Source organism: Salminus brasiliensis, chromosome 2 (genome assembly GCF_030463535.1).
Source record: "Salminus brasiliensis chromosome 2, fSalBra1.hap2, whole genome shotgun sequence".
NCBI lineage: Eukaryota > Metazoa > Chordata > Actinopteri > Characiformes > Bryconidae > Salminus > Salminus brasiliensis.
This window is the reverse complement of record NC_132879.1, coordinates 58,013,545-58,038,101: the sequence shown is the minus strand read 5'-3', so window position 1 is coordinate 58,038,101 and position 24,557 is coordinate 58,013,545. Positions and strand designations below refer to the sequence as shown.

General features: G+C 42.2%; 2 protein-coding genes across 8 annotated transcripts; both read right to left on the bottom strand.

Moving 5' to 3' along the window:
* Nucleotides 1–3,598: 3,598 nt before the first annotated feature.
* Nucleotides 3,599–8,674, bottom strand: LOC140550189 (uncharacterized). Of its 4 annotated transcripts, none has more exons than XM_072674033.1 (7): nucleotides 8,392–8,674; nucleotides 7,655–7,924; nucleotides 6,916–6,963; nucleotides 5,388–5,513; nucleotides 5,229–5,300; nucleotides 4,185–4,244; nucleotides 3,599–3,619 (listed from the first exon to the last, which is right to left on the bottom strand). In XM_072674033.1, the coding sequence occupies exons 1-6, from the start codon at nucleotides 8,453–8,455 to the stop codon at nucleotides 4,219–4,221; spliced, it is 606 nt and encodes a 201-aa protein (XP_072530134.1). In that variant the 5' UTR covers nucleotides 8,456–8,674; the 3' UTR covers nucleotides 3,599–3,619; nucleotides 4,185–4,218. The 4 variants fall into 4 exon arrangements, 3 of the variants coding, with proteins under 3 accessions (XP_072530134.1, XP_072530133.1, XP_072530132.1); XM_072674032.1 differs by lacking the exon at nucleotides 3,599–3,619 and adding an exon at nucleotides 3,640–4,073; XM_072674031.1 differs by lacking the exon at nucleotides 3,599–3,619 and having other exon boundaries at nucleotides 3,640–4,244.
* Nucleotides 8,675–11,034: 2,360 nt separating this feature from the next.
* LOC140549553 (uncharacterized) lies at nucleotides 11,035–19,115 on the bottom strand. Of its 4 annotated transcripts, none has more exons than XM_072673286.1 (9): nucleotides 18,988–19,115; nucleotides 17,068–17,337; nucleotides 16,211–16,258; nucleotides 13,935–13,976; nucleotides 13,197–13,280; nucleotides 13,038–13,109; nucleotides 12,847–12,918; nucleotides 12,686–12,748; nucleotides 11,035–11,192 (listed from the first exon to the last, which is right to left on the bottom strand). In XM_072673286.1, the coding sequence occupies exons 1-9, from the start codon at nucleotides 19,049–19,051 to the stop codon at nucleotides 11,095–11,097; spliced, it is 813 nt and encodes a 270-aa protein (XP_072529387.1). In that variant the 5' UTR covers nucleotides 19,052–19,115; the 3' UTR covers nucleotides 11,035–11,094. The 4 variants fall into 4 exon arrangements, with proteins under 4 accessions (XP_072529387.1, XP_072529389.1, XP_072529390.1 ...); XM_072673288.1 differs by having other exon boundaries at nucleotides 13,038–13,106; XM_072673289.1 differs by lacking the exon at nucleotides 16,211–16,258.
* Nucleotides 19,116–24,557: the final 5,442 nt, after the last annotated feature.

The following is a 24,557-nucleotide window of genomic DNA, read 5'->3' as shown; positions in this document are numbered from 1 at the left end:
GCTCTGGATAAAAGCGTCAGCTAAATGCCGTAAATGTAAATGTAATAACAATAATAATATTACTACTAATAATAATAAGGATATTGTAGTTGTTGTTGCTGCCTCTCTAGGTAAAGCCTCTCTAGGTATATATATATATATATATATATATATATATATATATATATATATATATATATATATATATATTGTGTGTATATATAGGGACAGAGACGAATAATGAAACAATTAAAAAAGATTACAGTATTCTCATTATAGTGTTCTTGTTACAGTGCTCAGCTACGCTAGACCATGCTATGTTCTGCTATGCAGTAGTGAGTTTTTGCAATGCCATAAACCAGCCAATCAGAGAAGAGCTTGTCATGTTTTTTTACAAGCTCACATTAAAAGGAACATCAGAGTGATTCATTCTGATGTAAAATAACAGGGTGGTAGTAAAACCTTGTTAACCAGAATTTTAATTTTTCAAAGTCACACTATTTTTACATCAGTTTAATAAATGCTTTCTGCAACATCATTAAAGTCCAACTGTGTTCCTCAAAGGTTCAGTACATTCACTCTCCCAGGAAAGAGGGGGGGGGGGGGTTACCTAGAAATGCAATTCACCATAATGACAGATTTACATACTTACCAGTTCCTGTTATGGTCAGCTCCGCTGTAGCTCCATTACAGTAGTATCGTCCAGCGTCTGACTGTGAGACTCTGAATATCGTCAGCTCTAGATTATGTCCTAAACTGTAACGTCTGCCAGGATCAGCGATGAGTTTGGTCATATTTCCATAATTATTGGTCAGAATGTCCACTTTCTCTCCATTGGTGTCTCTGCTCCAGGTCACGTTACCTTTAGTCAGTTGTCCACATTTAAGGGTGGCAATGTTGCCCTTTTTCACGGCTACATGTGGAATCTCTGCTATGAAGAACACAGTGGAGCAAATGCAGTGTAGTCAGTGTCTGTTCATGCACATCCACTCGTAGCTCTTCTTGTCTGGATATTTTTGGGTGGTGGACCCACTCTCAACCTGATAGGTGATACTGATGTGTGTAAAAACCCCCAAAACACCACTGTACCTGGTACACTCATACCAGCACCACCCACACACTACTATGAACACCACCAGGTCAGAGTCACTGCTATACTGAGAGTAAACCACCAACCCTAATATCTAAAAAAAAAAAAGCAAGGGAAGTAGGTAGGTTGATGGGTGGAGGTTGGTTAGGTAAGAAGTTGAGTGTATGTGTGTGTGGGTGGGTTGGTGGGTGGGTACTCGCTTAAAAATAAAGGTGCTACAAGTGTTCTTTGAGGGATGCCATAGAAGAACCACTTTTGTGTTTGTCATAGAGTGTGAGGAACCTTTAAAAGACCCACAGATTTGCTATAGACTCAAATGTCACATCTCTATTACAAAAAAAAGGTTCTTCTTCTCAAAGAACCTTTTGTAGCACCTTTATTTTTTAGAATCCAGGTAGGTAAGAAGGTGAGAGGGTAAGTGAGTACATGGGAGTGCATGGTTGGGTTTGTAGGTGGATGGTTGGGTTGGTAAAATGTGGGTGGGTGGATGAAAGGGTAGGAAGGTAGGTTGGGAGGAATACAGGTAAACAGGCAGGGAAGTGAGGGTGTTCGTAAGACCTTCGTCCCACAACATTTAAATAAAATTACAAATTCATTACAACTTTACATTCAGTAAAAATTGAGGAATCATTGTAAACACACTGTGGAGTGCAGCAGAGAAAGCAGGGGGTGATTTATGGACTTCCCCTCTAACAAATGCTTTCAGCTCCTTTAGTTTACACCTATTGCTAATGCACACACACAGCTTGTCTAATCCCTGTTGAGAAATACTGCCAATAGAATAGGACTCTCTGGAGCAGATAGTAAACATGAAGCTATTGGCTCCATGCTGCCTAATAATGCCAGATGTGGACTAGAGGGGTATAAAGCCCCCCAGCATTGAGGAGCTGTGGAGCAGTGGAAGAGCTGTGTTCTCTGGAATGATGGATGGTGGTGGAGCTCCATCCAGTCCTTTTGGGATGAGTTGGGGAGTTTGACGACAATTTAACACTTTACTAATGCTTTTATCACTGAATGCAATCAAATCCTAACAGCAATGCTGCTTTTCTAAAATCTAGTAGAAAGTCTTCTTCTCTGGACAGTAGAGACAGTTACTCCAACAAAAGCTGGAAAACCCCTTAATTTCAGAAGAAACAATGAACGAGCAGGTGTCCAAATACTATTGTCCATATGGTGTATCTCTATACTTTAACCTGTACACACTAGCTAGGGATATTTTCTGAGGGGACAGTAGAGCACTTTTCTAAGTCACTCTGGGTAAGAGAATCTGCTCAGGGCCAAAACTGTAAAAATAACATTCCTGTACTCACCGCTGCTGACCAGGAGAAAACCTCCACCCAGTAAGATACAGAGGAACCCCACACGCTCCATCACGCTCAGCTCAGAGAGTGGCAATGACCCGACGGTGACGCTTTCAAATACAGCACAGCAGCCCACACTCGGTGGGGAGTAAACAGGCTGGTTCCTGTAACAGTACCTCTATAGGAGGTAGTCAGTAGTGAATCCTACAGACACAACAAGACGACTCCCACACAGACAGCGGACATCTGTATGACTGGACAGGACGCTGTGGTAAACACCTCAGAGGAAACATCTCACCCAGCTGTCTGACCTTGTTTGGAGTGGAGTGGAAAGGAGAAGTGCTGTAGAATCGATTTTCATCAGAGTTGCATCATATTCTAGTAATAGTGGACGGTGCTGTGGTCTTGGTGGAGTAGCAGGAGGCTACAGTGAGCAGACCTTTAGACCCCTACAGCAGCAGTGAGGCTTAAGGGAGCAGGTTGATCAAAGTGGACTGAAGAGGTGGGTCGTATACTATGTGTCTAAATATTTATGGACACCCCTTCTTAGGAATACATTCAGCTACTTGAATTGAGCTTGTCTAGTCCCTGTAGAGAAGAAGTACTGCCAATAGAATAGGACTCTCTGGAGCAGATCAACATCATAAACCTATTGGCTCCATGCTGCCTAATGTCAGGCGTGGACTAGAGGGGTATAAAGCCCCCCAGCATTGAGGAGCTGTGGAGCAGTGGAAGAGCTGTGTTCTCTGGAATGATGAAAAATCCTGAATCTGATTAATGGACTGTAATGGATTTATGTGAATCTGGCAGTTGTTCTTTATATTATATCATAATGAATGGCCAATGAACCACTAGAATCCTTGAAATACAAGGTTTTTATGAGACTACAACAAAATGTTTGATCCATACATTATGCATATGTATATATTTATATTAAAGGCCATATATTAGAGTTTAGTGTGGTCAGTGATTGGCCAGTGTGCAGCATAGTTGTGACGCACTTTAAAATGATGAGTTAAAGCTACTGAAGTCAAGTAAAAACTTGTACTGTAAAGTACTGAAACCAGGCTGTACTCATCATTTACCAGTTTCACATGACAGAAATCAACCTGCAGAGTAATCCATGACACTGTAAGCGATATTTGGGTAGTCTAAATCTTCACTCTTTATTAAATAGCATTTTCATATTTGCAATCTGAGACAGAAGTCAAGAGTTTCAATAGTGTTCCCGATGAAGAGATCCAGGCCACTAGGTGGAGACATAGTTGCATTTTTTTATTGTAAAACAGTCTACTTGAGTTCATGTTTTCACAAACAACAATATATTACATATATAAAACATGACACAGCAAATTGTATTATTAACAATTACTGTCTCTTTAAGGAGATTTATGGATGGATCCAGCAATACACTGTCTTTCAGACTAATGGGTAGTTACAGATGTCTGTGCTTCCTCTGCGGTTGAGCCTGGTCTCTAAACCAGACTGTACAGCCCCTCTCCAACTAGATCCGATTGACAGAACATACTAGCATCAAAAACACAATGGGTCTCAACCCAGAAGCCCTAATCTCAACATAGTTATAGATAGGCCACAGTGTCTGAGAAACCTCTCCTGACAGTTCATAAATTGTGATCTTGTGGCTAGATGTCCAACCTTTACTTCTCCAAACATCTTTATTCCATCGGTTTCAGTGTGGTCAGCTTTGAAGGAGTTTGAAAATGTCAGACTTATTAACTTCTCTTGCTTTTATGGCTCCAGCACTCCGGCTGTTGTAATAACTGTTATTTGCGGTATCACTGAGTAATCCTTACCAGGGGGTTTGCAGTCTGTTGGAATCTGAGTTAATTAATGTGTGGGATCATTCTGAAGACCTAAGAAGACAAGAGGTTTATAGACTCAGTAACCAGCCACTAGAACAACCTTTAGATACTCTGCAACAACCACACTCACCTTCATCTGTTTCCTACCTGTGGGAAATGAGTCTGAACAATTTGCAAGGTAAATCATTTACTTCTCAGAGTAAACGGCCACCCAGCCCGACCTGCTGGAAGACTGCCCACTGAGGTCCCCTCTACCTGCGCCAGACCAGCTGCCACCTACCAGTCCGACCGTCAGACCCCCCACACACCACCACCCATACCAGACCAGCGGCACACCCTCCTACCACTGCTAACTGTTTAATGACCATGTTAAACCCTAAATGGACTCTTAACTATCTGCACTATTAATATCACCACTATTAACTATCTACACCATGATTATTATATTATGATTATGATCAGAGTGGTTCAGCAGTTTAGATGGTTTGGTAACTTTTATCAATAATTTATCAATAGTTCTGATCAGAGGAGGACAGGTCGGGTCCCCCTTGTGAGTCTTGGTTCCTCCCAAGGTTTCTTCCTCCAGTTCTGAGAGGTTCTCCTTGCCACTGTGGCCGTTGGCTGCTCACTGGGGGTCTTTGATTCATCATATCTTACGTTATTTCTTCTTTGTCTCTGTCTTTTATTATTACTAATTATGTAAAGCTGCTTTGTGACGACAACAGTTGTAGAAAGCGCTACACTAATATTTTGTAGCTGTCAAAATATGACCAACTTTACAGGAGAAGGATGTCAATGTAAAAATATTTCTTTTCTATTGGTCCATTCATCATGAAATTCAATATAAAGAACAACCACCAGATTCACATTATGTCAAAAAAGTGAAAAACAGACAAAAATATAGAGACAGGCTTTTTTCCATGGTGGTGCTAATATACTAGTTTCTTTCTCCTTCTCGTTCTGAGCTCTACCTTTGAAGTGTCACTTAAGCATGATGTCTTACTAAGCTTCTTCTGAGAGTGTGTGTGTGTCTACCTGTCTGCGATCCATCAAAGGTGACATATTCAACAGTACTGTAGATGTGGTCTGCCAGTTCATCATCATCTGCTGAAAGTGGACAGAAGCAGTGTTAGCACTCGGCAGTGATCAGTAATATGCTGATTAACATGCAGGTAAAGGACAGAGGAGCCTCACCTTTCTTCTGTGAAATCCACTTCCAGAAAACCAAAGCCAGCGCTAGCAGCACACTCCCCATGATTATAAGAGCTGTCCATCGCTTTGAAACGAACAAAGGTCTTCTGAATTCAGGTTCTGGTGCATCTAATGATATATTTCCTCCAATTAACGTCACATGAAGGCCAACCACATATTTTAATATCATTTTATTTTTGCATGTCGTTACAGTGGTGTCAATATACACAGATATTTTGAGCAAGCCCCACACAGTTCCCCTTTACTAAAACTGTTCATGCTAATTCCTACAAATGTACATTTGAGAGAAAGCCAACTGACAACTTCTCCTGTGCAAAAGTGTCAGCATATCATCACTGTCCAAACTAAACCTCATATCTCCACTTTTTACATAAAACTCATAATTAGAATTGGAAGAAAAAAATAGGTAATACTTTACTATGAGCCTAACCTTTATCTCAACCCAAAACCTAATCCTAACCCTCATCTTTGCCATATCCCTAACCCTAACCTTAACCCAAAACTTAATCCTAACCCTCATCCTGGCCATAACCCTAACTCTTACCTCAACCTAAAAGCCACCCCAACCGTCATCCTGGCCCTACTTCTAAGCCTAACTTCAAACTAAAACCTAATTCGATCTCTAATCTTGGACCTAAATCTAACTTTAACCTCAAAACAAAACCTAATCCTAACCATCATCCTGGCCCTAATCTTAACCCTAACCTCAACCCAAAATATAATCCTAACGCTCATCCTGACCCCTATTCCAACCTGAACCTGAACCAAAAATCTAATTCTAACCTTTATCCTCGCCCCAGCACTAACCTTAAACTCAACCCAAAACCTAATCCTGACCCTCATCTTGGACTTTATTCTAACTTTAACCTCACCCAAAAACCTAACCTTAACCCTGATCCTAGCTCTAATCCTAACCTCAACCTAAAACCTAATCCTGACCCTCAATTTGGCCCCTTCATCTTAAACTAATCCATGTCAGCTCCAGTTCTAGTAGATCTACAGCAGCTGGTTGAGGATGGTAAAGTGGTCTGTATTAGAGTCATCTGATGAGAGATGATCAGTGATTTCTCAGGTGAACGTCTACAGATCTGAACCTGGTCTCTTCAAATAAAGTGAAAAACAGCTGAATTCAGTCAAAAGTCTTCAGTAAACGTCTACTGATGATCTGTTGATGAATGTTCAGTATGAGATGTTGTTGAGATGTTGCTGAGAGTCTGATGAGTATTTATTCCAAACAAAACTCCAAATTCTTTTATACTGACTTAAATTTCTCTCCTGTAAAATTGCCTTCTTGGAGATACAAGGTTTTGTTTCAATAATGATGGTATGAAAATTACTGCCAAGCTAAAGTTTATCTTTGAATTAAATGATTGGAAACACAATTTCCATTTTGACAAACATTGGAAATTACAGTGAATCCATACGTACAGCACCACAGAACGGATAAATAAACATGAACAGAAAATCATAATGAAGAAAGAAAGAAGCCACAGCTTCTCTTTTTACTCACTTCCTGTTTCCAGCTCAGTTTTGCCACATTTATCAGTCACATTCGGACCTGTGATTGATGAAGAACGTGCATCAGACTAAACAAGTGTACTCAGACCCAGACAGGTCTTAAGGCAAGTCAAGAAGCTTTACCCTGGTGCATCATAGAACAACTGCAATAGAACAAAATACTACACAGTGCAAATGTGCCACATAGAGCAAGGAAACAGTCCAGCACCCGCACTGAGGACAAGGTGCAGTGATGTAAAAAGGTATTCATCAGTCAGCTCACTGCAGCTGTGAACACAGCAGTTACTGAAGTATAAAAACACAGGTGAGTCAGCTCAGTCCTGTTCATGTTGAGGAGTCTGATGGCCTGTGGGTAGAAGCTACTGCAAAGACTCAGAGCGATGGCTCGGTTGATCATTATGAGTTGCATTTCTGCTTTTCACAATTACACAGAGTGGCTATCTGAGCTACTGTAGCCTTTCTGTCAGCTCCAACCAGTCTAACCATTCTCTGTTGACCTCTCTTTCCATCTGAACTGGATGTGCTCAGTAACTTTAGAGACTGCTGTGCTGAAACTCTCTGGAGATTAACAGTTCCAGATTCTGACAATGTGAACATTACCTCAAGCTGCTGGATCTACCTGGATCTGTACCTGATTTTAGGTGTACACTGCTGGTATATGATTGGCTGGTTGGATGCAACAAATTTCTAGGAGAAGTGGAAATATTGTTGGCCATGACTGTTTGTCTTACCTGATGTGACAGTGAGACACGCTACTGCAGTGCTGTTACAGTAGTATAACCCAGCATGGTAGAGCGAGATGTGTGAGATGATCAGAGATAGTCCGTTGTTGGTGTAACGTTTTGATGAATTGTTGAAACGTGTAATCAATCCATTCTCAATTCTGACAATATCTTCTCTTCTTCCGTCCCGGTCTCTGCTCCAGGTCACCAAACCCTCGGTTAGCTCACCACACTTAAGGGTGACTGTGCCGTCCTTTTGTACACGTTTGTATTGAATTTCTGTCACAGGAGAAAAGCAATAACCAGTAATATTACATTATAGTATAGTTACACTACAATTACACTACAATTACATTACAATTACACTACAATTACATTACAAACCATCCCGTATGCAGAGAGAAAAGCTAGTAAAGAGAGAAAAGAGAGTAAAGCTAGAGCTTCTGCTTCTTAGAAAATCAGTTTAACAAGGTTCTTCAGTGGTGGGCCTGGTGTCAACCAACTCTTTTCTATGCCTTCATTTCTAAAAGGAGAACTAAACATATACCTGACCCTCCAGGTAGCTCTCGGTTACAGCATTAGTCTTTAGCTATGATAATAAACGCAGCAGCAGCAGCAGCAGCAGCAGTGAGGAACCAGAAGAGCAGATTTAGAAGATCTGCATTAAAGGATAAAAGCTGAGATGTTCTAGTGAGCAGGAACCACACTGAGGAACCGCAGCTGTGGCAGAACCAGGATCTACTTACGGTCACAGGCAGCAGGTCTGTTCCTACAGAGGAGGAGGACGAGGAGAAAGAGAGGGAACTTCATCGTCCTCGTCTTCGCACCACCCGTCCCTACCCTACAGTTCTACGACACACTATTCAAGGCCATCTGCTCTGTCCTTTGCAAAACCACAACACATTAACCTTCGCAGTTCTGTGGTCTCAAGAAGGAACTGTTCACAGGCCAGCCCTTTTTTGTCTTTAGAGAGCGAGACAGAGAGAGAAAGAGAGAGAGCGAGAGAAAGAGAAAGCGAGAGAGAGAGAGAGAGAGAGAGAGAGAGAGAGAGAATAAAGTTAAAAGTTCATGTTCTTTTTTTAAATCATTATTACATATTAAATTATTAATTACAGGAACATATGTATAATATACATGGTAAATCTTGCTATAACAGAGGTGTAAATACTGTAAATTCTGCAGACCCTGTATCTGTATAACAGCCGTGTTGAGCAGAGTGTGTTACTGCATCTCTACCGCAGTGTTTACCCAACACCATACTGCTCTCATAATGACTCGAAAAAGACCCACAGATCAAGCTTCTAAAACAGTGAAGCTCTTTCCTTTAGAGAAGTGTGTGGTGAGGACCGTCTCCTACACCATCAGACGACTCTGTGATCTGGTACAGGAAGAGCTCTGACACCCTCAAACCAACAACAGCATCAGCAGACCAGTGTTTGAGGCTGCGTCCAGAAACCCCAGAAGTTACTGCTTTTTCCAACCAATCCTCCTCCTCCTCTCCCCCGTGACCGTGGCGCTGTCTTGCCGCCTGTCCAAATACGGGGGGGACGAAAGAAGTCGCTTAAAATCTCCCTCAAAGCGACTTCCTGCGGAAGAGACATGAGAGTGTCCTACCCAGGAAGTCCTTTAGAGATTCTGGACTGACATCACTGCTGTACACCCAGAGACCACTGGAAATGGAGAAGTCAACACACATCATAAACATATATATATAGTAGTAATATTATATATATTAGTAATATATATTAGTAATATTAGTTTATATATATATATATATATTTTAACTAAGATTACTTCTAATATTAATAAATATATAATAATATAATTATATCTAATATAATGATCAGTACAGCAATACTATAAATGTGGAACTGAGCTTAAATGTAGTTAAATGTACACAACCGCAAGTACTGTAAATTCTTATTAATGACTGATTTCTAAAAGAAGTTATTTTTATATTTAGATCCGGTAACGCAGGTAAAAGGACAGGACTGTCATAAATGTGCTGCTCAAATACAGCTGTGATTGGCTGGGCAGTAGTGGGGTGTGCTGAAAGCGAGTGTTGTGATTGGCTCAGTTCATCTACATCATATCTAAAAGGGATCAGCTGCCCATTTCCCCAATAACTGCTCCTCCTCTCCATTCCTGCTGAAGAAAAGGAGGAGGAGGAGAAAAGAAGCAGGAGAGGAGGAGGAGAGGAGGAGGAGAAAAGGAGGAGGAGAGGAGCAGGAGGAAAGGAGGAGGAGAAAATAAGGAGGAGAGGAGCAGGAGGAAAGGAGGAGTAGAAAAGGAGGAGGAAGAAAGGAGGAGGAGAAAAGGAGGAGGAAAGGAGGATGAGAGGAGGAGGAGGAGAAGAGGAGGATGAGAGGAGGAGGAGGAGGAAAGAGGGAAGAGCTTAACCTTTGATGAAAAGTTGATGGACAAAGCTTTTTCAGACGAAATCAGCAGTCTGTTTTAAGATGCTTAAAACCATAACCTTTCATTAGCTGTGTCTTTATTTTAAATGTACTTTACTGTAATTGCTGTTTTACTGGAAAATGGCTACACTGGTGAGACTGGTGTCCTTTTGTCTTATTCCTTAGTGGTTTTGCACAATTAGCATTCAGGGTCTTTTAACAGGATCAGCAATCTCTTCTGAAAATCCAAAATATGGACAGTAGTCATCCAGTACACAGCCTGTTCATCATACAGCCATCTGACAGGAGGTACCGCAGCAACCACGCCACAACAAACTGGCTAATGAACAGTTCGTACTCATGGGCTCTCAGACTACTGAACAAGCTGTGAAGCTGTGAGTCCTCTCCCAATACCATTTCTCTTACACTTTTAATAATATTAATAATAATAATAATAATAATAATAATAATAATAATATAGAAGACAGTACAGTCACAAAACACACATCTAATAATCATATTTGCATAGGTAAGGGAAACCCTCCTGTTTCTGTATATGTTGTGTTTATTTAGTGTATTTAGTTATATAATATATAATATTGGTGCTATTACTTGTGCCTTATAAATGCCCTGACATGCTCTGCAAATTACAAATAAACCTTCAATTAAATCATATGAATATTGAATATTATATGAATTTGAATAGTATAAGCATTATTATCTTTAAAAGCAATTATTCAGATTATTTAAGGTTACAAGCGACTATTAGCTTGCTAGTTAGGAGGCTAAAAGCTACACAGCTAAGACCAACAAAAATAAAGACAATATGTTGCGGTTGTAGCCAAACCTGCAGCCATGTTTGCAATCTTTGAGACGTAAATCAAGAGTGTCAACTAGTCCACCAGGCCACCAGGTGGAGACACCATTACTTATTTTATTAGAAAATGTCCTACATGTTCCTGCATGTTTTCTCAAACAACAATAAAAACCCGATACTGCAAATTTTATTCTCAATAATAAAGTTCTGTAGGATAACAATCTGCTGCACACAGGTCAGGCTCTCCAGTAATGGGCAGTTACAGATGTCTGTGCTTCTTCTGATGTTAGGTGGGGTCTCTGAGCCAGACTGTACAGCCCCTCCTCGACTGGATCTGATGGAGAGAACACACTGATGTCAGGAACAAACGTGTCGACCGATATATCAGGCCGATATTTTTTAATATATTGGCTTCAGTCGATATCTGTATGTAGTAGCGCTGATTTAAAGTCAGGCATGTCTCTGGGCTGCTTATCGTTAAAATTAAAGCACATTCTTTTTTATATTGTTCTGTAATGTTTACATAATTTCCTTTACTCAAGAATGAGGGGTTTGCTGCTGTTATTTACACTTGTCAGGCCCTCGTTATCGTGCCCTCCCCCGGGGCGATCCCGAGCCACCGCCCACAGGCCCAAAAAAGGAATTCCTCCTCCTCCCTTGTTTGTGTTCATGCGTGTTCGGTTCTGTTCACTTGTGTTGATTCGTGTTCATTTGTAATCGTTCATTGTTCATTTTTCCTTGGTTTTGTTTATGTGTTGCACCTGGGACTGGGGGTACTTAAGGAGCTTCAACCCCTTTGTTCTCTGCCGTGAATTGACTCATCTGGAATCTGTAGGACCCCCTGAGGTTCCTCACGTGTTACTGGTGTGTTCAGGTCAGCTCTAGTTCTTGACTCACGTTCAGGAGTAGTTCTCCAGTCAACTCTCGTTGTTTTATATATAAATGCAGAAAGTTGTTTGCAGCACTACTATTATTTTTCAGATATTTTAGTTTTTATTCTTTATATTTTTCAGTTTAAATGGTTTTGATTTATAAAGATGATTTAAGTCGGTGTTCAGTAAATGATGATGTAAAGTTCAGAAATGTTGTGCATCCTCTTGTCAGTATTATTAGTGTGAGATTTTAGCATGCAAATAAAGCGGTACACTTCTAGATATCGGCCAAAACAATCGGCAGGACATATCGGTGATGTAGAACTCACTGACCGTACACTCTGAAAAATAAAGGTGCTATAAGGAGCAACTACCTATAGTCAATCATGACCACTGGCAGGAGGTTAAGCGGTCTTGGTCTTGGCAAGTTAAAAATCATGTTGAAACTTTTAGCGCCAATGAATTAATAGTATAAATGGGTGTGTGTCTAATTTTGACCTATTGTTGATTTCAGGAAACCCTAAAAATGAAAACTGACCAAATTATTTCTATTTAAAATAATAAATTCATAAAAATACATGTTTTAAGAAATTACTAAAAGCACAATATTGTCATAAGTGTACATGAACTTCTGACCACAACTGTATGATGGTTGACAGTAAGACTACACCTGACAGAACCAGCAATGGGCCCAAGAGAAAAAGAAAGTTGCTGAAATCTGCCACTAGATGGTGCTGCATTCATGTCAAAAATAGCCATAGCCATAGCACTGGCACTTACCCTTACCCTAAGTTTAAGTATCCCTAAAAGTTTTTAATGGCTATATAACACACACAGATGGTTACTCATGTTAGCTGAGGGTGGATTTTTTGTTGGATCTCCTTCATATTGAATCCAGAATCATTGAGACAGTGGAGCTAAAAGATGCTAAAAGCTTTGTGTTGTTCATCCTTACCAGTGTTTTGCTGTCTTGCGGCTGGTTTCTGCACCAGTGAATATAATGGTTCATTTTGAAGACCTAAGAAGACAAGAGAATAGGTTTATGTTACTGCTCCAGTAACCATGTAGTAGATCCACCATCAGACACTCTTACAGACTCCCACTTTCTTTCCCTACCTGTGGGTGCTGGGCCTGGATGAGTTGCAAGGTCATATACACTTTCTTTCTCCTTCGGTTTCTGAGCTCTACCTTTATAAGGGAAAGTGTCCCGTGTTTAATGTTGTAACCTGCTTATAAATGAACTGTGTGTGTGTGTGTGTGTGTGTGTGTGTGTGTGTGTGTGTGAGTGCGTGTGTATGTGTGTCTACCTGTCTGTGCTTTATCAAATGTGACAAAATCAACAGTACTGTAGATGTGGTCTGCCAGTTCATCATCATCTGCTGAAAGTGGACAGAAGCAGCGTTAGCACTCGGCAGTGATCAGTAATATGCTGATTAACATGCAGGTAAAGGACAGAGGAGCCTCACCTTTCTTCTGTGAAATCCACTTCCAGAAAACCAAAGCCAGCGCTAGCAGCACACTCCCTGTGATTATAAGGGCTGTCCATCGCTCTGAAACGAACAAAGGTCTTCTGAATTCAGGTTCTGATGTAGCTAATGATATATATCCTGTTCTAGATATGGAACATGGCCTTAACGTAATTGTGCAAACTAATTTCCACAAATGTGCAGCTGAGAGAACCAACTGACAACAATATCTATTATATGGACAAAAGTTTTGGGACACCTACACAATACAGGAGCTTTTATATGACCTCCCATCCTAAACCCAAAGGCTTTATTAATATGGAGGCGGTCCCCCTTTGCTCTAAGCTCTACCAGCAGCAGCAGGTCTGGAGCTCTGCAGTTATTGGAGACTTTTCTGCACTATGCCCTGAGGTCAGAACTCGGCCCTGACCACGCTCTGTACTTTCACGTGGTCGGACACTCTGACACTCTGATGTCATGATGAATTGACCAGTAGAAATGCTCCAAAAGCACTATGATATGCTATGGAACTTCCTGTCAAGCTAAAGTTTATCTATAAATAAAGTCATTTCAACTCCAGATGAAAAACTACTTACAGAGCTGCCTGTCTTTTACTGATGAGTAAACTGAATTCAGCCCCTACTGAGTAACACATTACAGTGAAGCAGCATCTATAATTAGCTATTCTTATGATCTTTCAGCAGAAAGGAAAAAGCCACTGCTTCTCCATTTACTCACTTCTTGTTTCAGGTTTCTCACATTTATCCGTCTTATTCAGACCTGTGATACATGAAGAAATCAGTCAACACAATCAGACAGTACAGTTAGAGACAGGTACCTTCCAATTTCCTAACTTACTAAATTACATAACATTATGAATAATCCACTGTTACACATCAACTCCATTCCTCCGAAATCTAACACGAGCAAAAAATCTTACAGTTATTCTTTTCACTCAGGTTTCCTGTTCTGTATGTTCTAGACATGGAACATGGCCTAAACGTAATGCTACATGGTTATTCCTACAAATGTACACCATGTACTGGTGTTGTAGTACCATAAACACATCTCCATAATAATCTAATAATCTGCCAATTTGGATAATGTATTTCCCACTCCTCCATGCAGAGATCTTTCGGCTTTAGTTTGTAGACAGATGGATTCTATATTGGAGACCTCTATATTAGTCTTCACAAAATATATCATGAAATATAACAGTATTTATTAGAATATATAATGTTTAATGAATGATTATGAATGTTCAACAAATTTACACTCTAATAATCTGCCAGTCTTCTCTGACATCAACTGGGAGAAAGTATTTCCCACTCCTCCATGCAGAGATCTTTCAGCTTTATTTTGTAGACAGATGGATTCTATACTGGAGAGATCTTCAGACACTACTGCAGAAAAGCAGCCCCAAACATGACGCTTCCACCTCCGAGATTCACAGCTGATATGGGTTCTTGGGCTCAAATGATGTGTCTGGTGTACGCCCAACAAGTCCTTTGTTACTGTGTTTAAATAAATTAGCTTTGTATTTATTTGTCCACAGCACACTGTTCCAGATGTCCTGGTCTTGGTGTTTCAAATGTTATTATTACTTTATTATAGTTTTCAAATTTAATAATTATATTCAGGTTACTTTATGTGCTGACTTCTGATTAAGTATTAACGAAGAAGGGACACAGGATTATGACCATTATTGCTTCCAGAAGTAACACAGTGTTTGACTAAAGCACATTTTCAGAAGGGATTAGTTTACTATGGGGAAGTGGAGTAATTATTACCCCAGATTATATTAATCCTATTTAAATTATTCCATATCCCATGAAAAAGAAAACTTTTTCATATATTTTCTCCAGTATGGAGACTCTTGAAGATGCACAGACACCTCCGGTTGTTCAAGTCTGTGGAAAACCTCAGAAGACAAGTGAATGGACTCCTCAGAGGTACAGCGCTACTGGCAGCTTTAGGCAAGTCATTGTGTAGTGTAGCCCACATATGTGTTATGAACATGTAGCCGCTAATTTTGAACTAAAATGCCATTATTATTATTATTATTATTATTATAAGAGGGTTTTAAGATGGGTTATTGTGTTTTTTGGAGATGACGGAAGTGCGTCAATCAAGTAGCCACTCACATCTCAGTCATTTATGCTGAGATTTGTTATCCTGTGCGAATCGCTCATGAATTTTACATCCTGTAGTAAAATTACATCACTCCACATTCCCAGGTACAACTAATCCTGTTCAAACTTAGGGGCTTAAAAACAAGGCTTATGGCTATAATAATAATTAATATAATTTTCAGTCTCTATATTAGTTTTCACAAAATGTATCATGAAATATAACAGCATTTATTAGAATATATAATGTTTAATGAATGATTATAATGTTCAACAAATTTAATTTAAACTAATTTAAAACTTAAAATTTACTTTTATTCATTTTCTTATTTTTATTTTAAAAGTCTTAAAAGTCACTCAGACTTGGCTCTAGCAGTCTTGACTACAACACTTTACACAGCTAAGAGAGACAACTGATAATTGAGAGTTACCAAGACAAGCTTTATGTGATCCAGAGTACCGTGCATTACAGTTCTCCAATGGATCTTTAAATCTACAGTCATTTCAGTCTATTTATCACAGTTGAGACTGAGAAGATCTACGACACACCCAGTTTGTTTTTTTCACATTAAACACATCAGAATGTCGTGATGAATGGACCAATGGGAACGCTCCAAAATGACTTCCATTGGTAGTTAAGAAGGTTTTTCCTCCTTTTCCTTCTTTCTGCTATTTTGGAGATTCAGGATGTTACAGAACTTCCCGTCAAGCTAAAGTTGATCTATGATTAAAGTCCAGATCAAAAAGTACTGACAGAGCTGAAACTGTATTCAGGCCCTACTGAGCAACAGCTTACCATCTACAATCAGCTATTCTTACGATTGTGTTCAGCAGAATTGATCAGAAAGAAGACAGAACAAAGCCACTGCTTCTGTTTTTACTCACGTCCTGTTTCCAGATGGGTTTGGACACATTTATCCGTCACATTCGGGCCTGTAATTGATGAAGGCGTAAGTGCACTGAGACGGGACCACTTTTTATCAGCGAACACAATCTCACACTTCAAACGCAGACAGATACCTTCCAAACAACATTACTCAGATGAGCCAAAACATTATGACCATTATGGTTCACTAAATCAGCTCTGTGAATGTGGTATCTGTGGTATCTGGCACTACGATGTTCCAGCAGATCTTTTCATTCCTGTCAGTTGTGCTTTCAGGTGGAGCCAATGTGGACCAGACTTGCTGTTCCACACCGCCAACAGGTCAACACTGCTCACTGCACACTGCACTGCTTGCATGTCCATTGTAGGAGACGGTGGACAGGAGTCAGCATGGGCACTCTGACTGATCTGCAGCTATGCATGCCCATACACTGTAGGGGCCACTGCACTGTTGTGACACGTTCCTCCTCCCGTAACCATCTTTCAACATCTTTGATATTGTGCTGCGGCAGAACTTCTGCCAGTCCCAACCAGACAGGATAGCATATTATTAGCTTGGGTTGATGGTCTGTCCCTCCTTGGACCACCATCCATATGTATGCACCATCCACTGCTGACCAGGAGCCCTCCCACAAGCCTTGAAGCTGTTTGGATAACTGTCTGCCCACTCATCTGACCCTCATCAAAGTGTCTCAAGGCTTCACAATGCCCATTTCTTCACGTCCAACACATCGATATAAGAACCAACTACTTACCGTCTAACAGAGAATGGTTATAATTTTTTGGCTAATTAGAACACGTAGCAAAGGTCAATGAACATCTGAGGAGAACAGGTAGGGCTGGGTTCAGGTTTTACCTGATGTGACAGTAAGACACGCTACTGCAGTGCTGTTACAGTAGTATAACCCAGCATTGTAGAGCGAGATGTGTGAGATGATCAAAGATAGTCCGTTGTTGGTGTAACGTTTTGATGGATCGTTTAAACGTGTGATCAATCCATTCTCAATTCTGACAATATCTTCTCTTCTTCCGTTCCGGTCTCTGCTCCAGGTCACCAAGCCCTCGGTTAGCTCACCACACTTAAGGGTGACTGTGCCATCCTTTTGTACATGTTTGTATTGAATTTCTGTCACAGGAGAAAAGCAATATACCAGTAACATTACATTACAATTACATCACAATTACATCACAATTACATTACAATTACATTACAACAACAGTACGCTGAGAAAGAGTAAAGGTTTTAGAAGGTTCTTTACATTCACATTTACAAGAATGGTGGGCATGTCCAGTTTAGCACATGACTCTGCTTTGCTTTGTCTCCACCCTAGCCCCGCCCAAGCCCCGCCCAGTCGTTAGTGTTACCACCAGTGTCTCCTTTGTAGCCCTGCCCACTCATTATCCTCCCCAGGTGTTCCAGGTGGGCTCTTTAGCACTAAGCTGCGTTCACTTCCTCAGCAGTGCAATGCGACAAAGTAGTAAAGACTCATAATTCATTTGCGATGAGAGCCGCCAGTTTACTGTGACAGCAGGTAAGCACAAACACGGGCAATGCAAATGAGTGGAGTTAACGATTAGACCTGAGTTGAGCAGAGTTTAAGATTATGCAAATTAGGAGTTAAGTGATGTGGTGATAACGAATGAGAGATGAGCAGACTGCTGCAGGCTGAGGGCAACCACTGTGCCCCTTATTTGGTTCCTAGATATTTATTTGCACCTACTAAAGATAGAGGAGAAATAAAAAGGTGGTGCACAAAAATAGGCGTCAGCAATCGCCAATAACAAACACTTCAGAACCTTCGAAACTTAGTTGGTTTGTTTACTGGTTTTTGTTCCTTTAGTATTTCTTCTTATATGATCTTAACTAATCCCATTAGGTCTATGAACACTCGACTGGACTCACTCAAGAGCAAAAATAGAGAATATGCATCTGCACCCTCACTTTCTCGCCTCAATCATCACAGCATGTCAATGAACTCTTGTCTGTGCCTTTATTTTTAGGAGCGAACATCTCGCCAGTTTTCTTTTTTCATGTTCTTCAGCCTCAATAGGTGCGTCACTCAGAGGACAGAGGAGGCTGCGTTTCTCAATGGTCAGTCAAACTGACCAGTATGTGGAACTGGAGCTTTCTGTGAGATATTGTGTCCCTGACACTGTGCACAGCACATTTACCAGTGTTAGTGTTCAAATGTAACACTAGTAGTGTGAATGTAACACTAGCAAATTTGCTGTGTAGAAAAGAAGCTCCTGCTGCCTTTATTGTTGGGTGCACTGCAACAGTCTCGGAGGGGGTCTTGGAGAGTGTTTCGTCAGAGGAACAATAAAGAAATGGCAGAAAATGGTCATTTGAGGAATATTTGTGAGTGTTCAGATTGGTAGATCTTATGCTGCACTCAGGAGATGTCAGAAACTTGGAAACAGAGATTTTCTCAGTTGAAAACTGCATTCAAACAGCCAACAAAGTCATAATTACTAGTACAAAAAGTCATATAATATATACTGGCTGTATATATAACTGTAAAAAATAGCACTAAGGGCTGCTTCTTTTGCTATCTTTTAACTTTTTCATTTTTACTGTTATACCTCGCCCTCCAGGGAGCTCTCGGTTACAGCATTAGTCTTTAGCTATGATAATAAACGCAGCAGCAGCAGCAGCAGTGAGGAACCAGAAAAACAGATTTAGAAGATCTGCATTAAAGGTGAAAAGCTGAGACGTTCTAGTGAGCAGGAACCACACTGAGGAACCGCAGCTGTGGCAGAACCAGGATCTACTTACGGTCACCAGCAGCAGGTCTGTTCCTACAGAGGAGGAGGACGAGGAGAAAGAGGGGGATCTTCATCACCCTCGTCTTCACACCACCCGTCCACTGTCGGGCGAGTCTATGTAGAGCTGCTGCCCCTCTATCTTCCTCCAAAGCATAAACACAAAAGCCTTTCTCCTCTGTGGTTTCAAGAAGAAGGAACTGCTCTCAGCAGAGCGAGAGAGAGCGAGAGAGAGAGAGAGAGAGAAGAGTCTTACAACTATATATATATATATAATGTATATGTTAATATATGTTAATGTTATATGTCATATATACCATACAGCAGCACTGTGTGGTATATATGACATCTGTTCCTCTGCAGACTCTGTTCTCAGCCTCCTCCTTTCACCCTGCTTATTTAATGCTCAGGACCACCACAAGACTGACCACCACAGAGCAGGTAGGTAGTATTGGGGTGGAGGGTCATTCTCAGCACTGCAGAGACATTGCCTAATGTGGTGGCGAGTGTGTTAGTGTGTGTTGCACTGGTATCCAATTTTATGGTAGCTGGTATCTGGTAGATCAGACACAGCAGTGATTTGGGACTGAGAACCGTCCACCAACCACAAATATCCTGTCGGCAGCGTCCTGTGAGCACTGCTGAAGGACTAGAGGATGACCAACACCAACGAACTGAGCAGCAGCAGATCAGAGAGCTTCTCTCTCTGACTTTACCTTCATCTACAAGCTGGACCAGCTAGGTAGGAGTGTTGAATAATAGAGAGTGGACAGTGAGTGGACAGACAGACCCAGTGTTTAAGCACTCCAGCAGCACTGCTGCGTGCAATCTACTCATACCACCAGCAGCACAACACACACTACTAACACACTCACCACCACCATGTCAGTCATGGTCACTGCAGTGCTGAGAATGACCCTCCACCCAAATACTACCCACCTGGATTTGGGGATTTTCTGGCATTCTTCCTTGCAAACCCTTTTAAGATCTGGTCCGTCAGTGAGCAGATATTTTCAGGTCTCTCCAGAGACGTTTGATTGGTTTCGTGACAGAGCTCTGGCTGGGCCACTCAAGGACCTTCGGCCCAGTCTGAGGTCCCGAGTGCTCTGGATCAGGTTTCTCTGTACTTTGCTCTATTCAGCTTTCCCTCAACCCTGACCAGTCTCCCAGTCCCAGCCGCTGAAAAACACCCCCACAGCATGATGCTCCCACCACCATGCTTCACTGTAAGGGTGGAATTGGGCAGGATGGCCTGGTTTCCTCCAGAAATGACATGTAGAACTGAGGACTGAGCTTAACACTCAGTCTTGGTTTCATCAGACCAGAGAATCTTGATTCCCACAGTCCCTCTTTCCTTACTGAGGAGAGGCTTGTGTCAGGCCTGCAGTGATGGTTGACCTTCTGGACCTTTGGAGCTCAGCCAGCATGACCACTGAGTTCTTGGTCACCTCTCTTACCAAGCCCTTCTACAGCTCAACAGGCAGTACTGTTCTTTCCTCCCATGGCCAGGATTTGGCTCTGATGTCCGTACATTGTCAGCAGGGAGACCTTATACAGACAGGCCGGTGTCTTTCCAGATCAGGTCCAATCAGCTGAATTTACCACAGTCAGACTCCAGTCAAGGTGCAGAGACATCTCAAAGGTGGTCTAGAGAAATGGGAGGCCCCCAGAGGTAAATTTCAAGCGCCATGGGAAAGTGTCTGAATACTTATGTCCATAATTTTATATATAAATATAATATATAATAGAGAGAGGGAGGGAGAGATGGGGTGTTGTTATACTGGTACATGGCATTACTTTTCACACTGACCCACCCACACACACACACACACACAAGCAAAAGCTATTTAGGTGTGGCTATAAAACTTGTTTTTAACGCATGTAGTGTGTGTGTGTGTGTGTGTGTGTGTGTGTGTGTGTTTAATGACCAGTAAAGTGAGCTATTTTTGCCACTCTAGAAAAAAGGAAACAGATAAGCCTCTCATCACTCTTTAACCCATGATGTGTGTGTATGTGTGTGTGTGTCTGTGTGTGTGTGTGTGAGAGAGAGAGAGATTGTGTCATTCGGCTAAAACAGGCAGCATGTTTGTATTAACAGCAGCTTCTGTTTCTGCTTCTACTAAAAAAACGATGCTTCTGCTTTTAGCTCAGCTGCAATGTCCCCCACCGTGACGAAGCGCTCCAAAAGTACAGCCATGACTCACATCCAGGAGACCGTTCTGGACACCATGGACCCTCTGCAGTTTGCGTCCTGTCAGCACCGCCTGAGGACACCAAGCTGCTGACCTGGAGGAGGGAGGACCTGCTCAGACTACTCTACACAGGTAAGGCCAAGGTGGAGAGGGTGAGGACCTTCAAATTCCTCATCATCAAGACGTCCCAGCAGAGTGTCCTCACTAGCGCCGCCACAGTCTAGTACGGAAACTGCACTGAAACAGAGCAGGAAGGCCCAGAACTGCACCGCCCATCTCAGGGGCAGCCTTCCTCTCACTGCAGGACATTTCCCACACCCCCAACACAGCCACTTAAGACTTCCACCATCAGGCAGAAGCTACAGGAGTGTGAAGTCCAGGACACCCAGACTTTATGGCCCATGGCACTGTAGCTAACCGCCCTGGATGTGGACAGAGGAGCAAAACTGACCCATCTGAACGAAACTGGACGCTATGGTTAGAGACCAAGTAGGAACCTACTGTTGACTTGGAGACCTGAGCAAACCACAACCCTTCTATAAGAGCATCCTGTGGGCAAATGAGACCAAAACAGGCTTTAGGTGAAGCACATCATTGTACCATTTACAGAAGACAGGTGTTCCAGATGTTGTGCTGATGTTCTACTGATGTTCTGCCACCGTGAGCATGGCATTATGAAATCTGAAGACTACCAAAGAATTTTTGGACCCAGTGTAGGACCCAATGTCAGAAAGCTGGGGTCAGCAGTGACCCAATGTATACTTAGAAAAGCACTGAGCTGCATTACCCAGTAACTACAGGGCCCTCTGTACAAACTGGTGGAGCTGTTCTCTGCTAATAGACGTTTGGGGGCTGTTTACGGGGTTACGCCCTTCATTAAGATTAAGGCATTTTTAATTAGAGTGCTGGTAATTTAGCATTGGTCCAGATCGGTGTGAGAAACTGACCATAAACACTGTAATAGTGAACTGAACTGTGTTCTGATTGGACAGTCAGCTGCTTCAGTTAGACGCTATGATGTTCCGGACCTCGGCTTGAGGAACTGGACCTTACTGAGTTCTAATGAAATCTGATCCCCTGATCTTCACACTCTAACAGGTGCTGAGCACTGATCGTGAATATGCATGAGCTCATTAACATGCCACTTCTGATTGGCTTTTATTGAGGTTTAGCTAAATTGGCCAAATTCAAAGATATTTTGGGGATGTTCTGCTGATGTTCTGCTGGACGCCTTGACTGTGAGCACGGCATCAAGAAATCTGAAGACCACCAGAGGGTCTTCACCAGAGGTCATGTGTCCTCCAGCAGCAGTGACCCACAGCATACTTCAGAAAGCTCCCAGAAATGGTTAACGACAAAGTGCTGGAGAGCTCTGAGGTGGTCCAGAGGTCCAGAAGAAGACCTGTGGAGATATCCCAAAAATCTTTAAAGAACATCCAAACCCAGCTCAGAACATCAGAGAAGTCAGATATTAGTGAAATATTCGCAGGACAGAAGAGACTAAATCAGAGAAATGAAAATCTCAGAGCTTTAAGATGACGGCTGTGGACGGCTGAGGCATCAACAGGGCTCAGACCAGCCACCTGCTGGTGATGGAGCCCCAGCAGCTGCACCAATCAGGAGCCGGGAAGTTACAGCACTTCTGTATGCCTGTCAGTAGGTGGCATCACTGCCACACAACACATTGTATACAAAACTGACACACACACACACACACACACACACACACACACACTATACACTCATAAATAAGGGTTATTTGGCAGCTCTACTTAAAGGGTTCTTTGGTTGGAAATAAAGACTTTGAGGAAAACCGTCTGTTGACGGGTCAGAACAGGGTCTAACCCTCTTCAGCTCCTGAGTGAGAGATGAGGGACGGACTCTCAAGCTCTAAAAGCAGTTCTAGAGGATATTTGGTTCTAGATAAGCTCCCCCAGTCAGAACACAGTGTTCTACAGTGGAGGTGAAGGGAAGCAGACGTCTGAAGCTCTAATAATAAAAGCTCCTCACAGAAAGTTCTTCACCTAATGGTGATGAAGACGCTGCCTGATGCCTGAGACACGGTTCTACCAGAGTTCTGAGCAGAGTTCGGCTCTAGAACCTGCTTTTATAATCAGATCATTAAAATGGTGGAGGGATACATGCTGCAGGGTGTAGTGCGGCTACAGAAAGTAGTCCCTAAAGAAAACTGGATTAGTTCAGATTCTGTATTCACTATTTTACCTTCATCATCCTCATCATCATTCCATATAAAACTCAGAAGACTCGTGTAGCTGCACTGGTGGGTTTGGGTAAGAAATAAATTATGGGTTGTATCTATGTTGTAGTCATGGCGACCGACAAACACCCCCAACACCCCCAACTCTGACTGAGCTCAGCTCTAACTCTGAATTATGGAGGAATTTAGGAAAATCGATGGACCTTCCCCTTTATGCCCTAAACAGACAAACATCCATCATCACACTGAACTGAGCTACAGTCCACCCCTGCTGAAACCCACCCCTGCTAGAACCCACCCCTGCTGAAACCCACTCCTGCTGAAACCCACCCCTGCTAGAACCCACCCCTGCTGAAACCCACTCCTGCTGAAACCCACCCCTGCTGAAACCCACCCCTGCTGAAACCCACCCCTGCTGAAACCCACCTCTGCTTGAACCCACCCCTGCTGAAACCCACCCCTACTGAAACCCACCCCTACTGAAACCCACCCCTGCTAAAACCCACCTCTGCTAAAACCCACCCCTGCTAAAACCCACCTCTGCTAAAACCCACCCCTGCTAAAACCCACCCCTGCTAGAACCCACCCCTGCTGAAACCCACCCCTGCTGAAACCCACCCCTGCTAAAACCCACCCCTGCTAGAACCCACCCCTGCTGAAACCCACCCAGGCTCGGAGCTCATGTGCTGAAAACGTGAAACCGGCTGGTGCATCATCTCCATCTACCCCCGTCCACATCCTGCACCCCTCTCCATGCAACCGGAGCTTCCAAATACGGTGGAAAACGATTCAACGTTTATTTTATTGATAGTTTAGACTGTTATTATATTAATTAGTTGATACACAATATAAATATAACTTTAATCCAATGTAAAGCATAATTGTTCGAAGAAACTTACAGGTCGTTTAGGTTTAAGAACAAAACAATTTATTATGCGTCGCAATCATATTTTTAAATAATATTTTACAGCCATTTTTCCCGAGAACAACTGCTTTTATATCAGGCGCACGTCACACCTATCAGTGGGTCCTTGGGGTGCAGGATGTGCTGGGGGTTGGGATCCGCACAGCACCGGAAGCGCCGCTGAGAGACGGTTGTTATGTAAAGGCTGCGGTTGCGGTGGATGCTTCTAGAAACTCGTTCACCGCAAACTTCGTGTTTAGAGCTGAAGA

Bases quoted from the DNA above. Each gene is read 5' to 3' on its own strand.
- LOC140550189 (XM_072674033.1), bottom strand. From the start codon at position 8,455: ATGAAGTTCCCTCTCTTTCTCCTCGTCCTCCTCCTCTGTAGGAACAGA. The intron at 5,514-6,915 runs GTGAGTAAAAAG...ATATATCATTAG, and splicing joins AACTGAGCTGGAAACAGGAA to ATGCACCAGAACCTGAATTC. The intron at 4,245-5,228 runs GTAGACACACAC...TTGTCTTCTTAG, and splicing joins CTTTGATGGATCGCAGACAG to GTCTTCAGAATGATCCCACA.
- LOC140549553 (XM_072673286.1), bottom strand. From the start codon at position 19,051: ATGAAGATCCCCCTCTTTCTCCTCGTCCTCCTCCTCTGTAGGAACAGA. The intron at 16,259-17,067 runs GTAAAACCTGAA...CATCAATTACAG, and splicing joins GTGTCTTACTGTCACATCAG to GCCCGAATGTGACGGATAAA. The intron at 11,193-12,685 runs GTAAGGATGAAC...TCTCTCCATCAG, and splicing joins CGCAAGACAGCAAAACACTG to ATCCAGTCGAGGAGGGGCTG.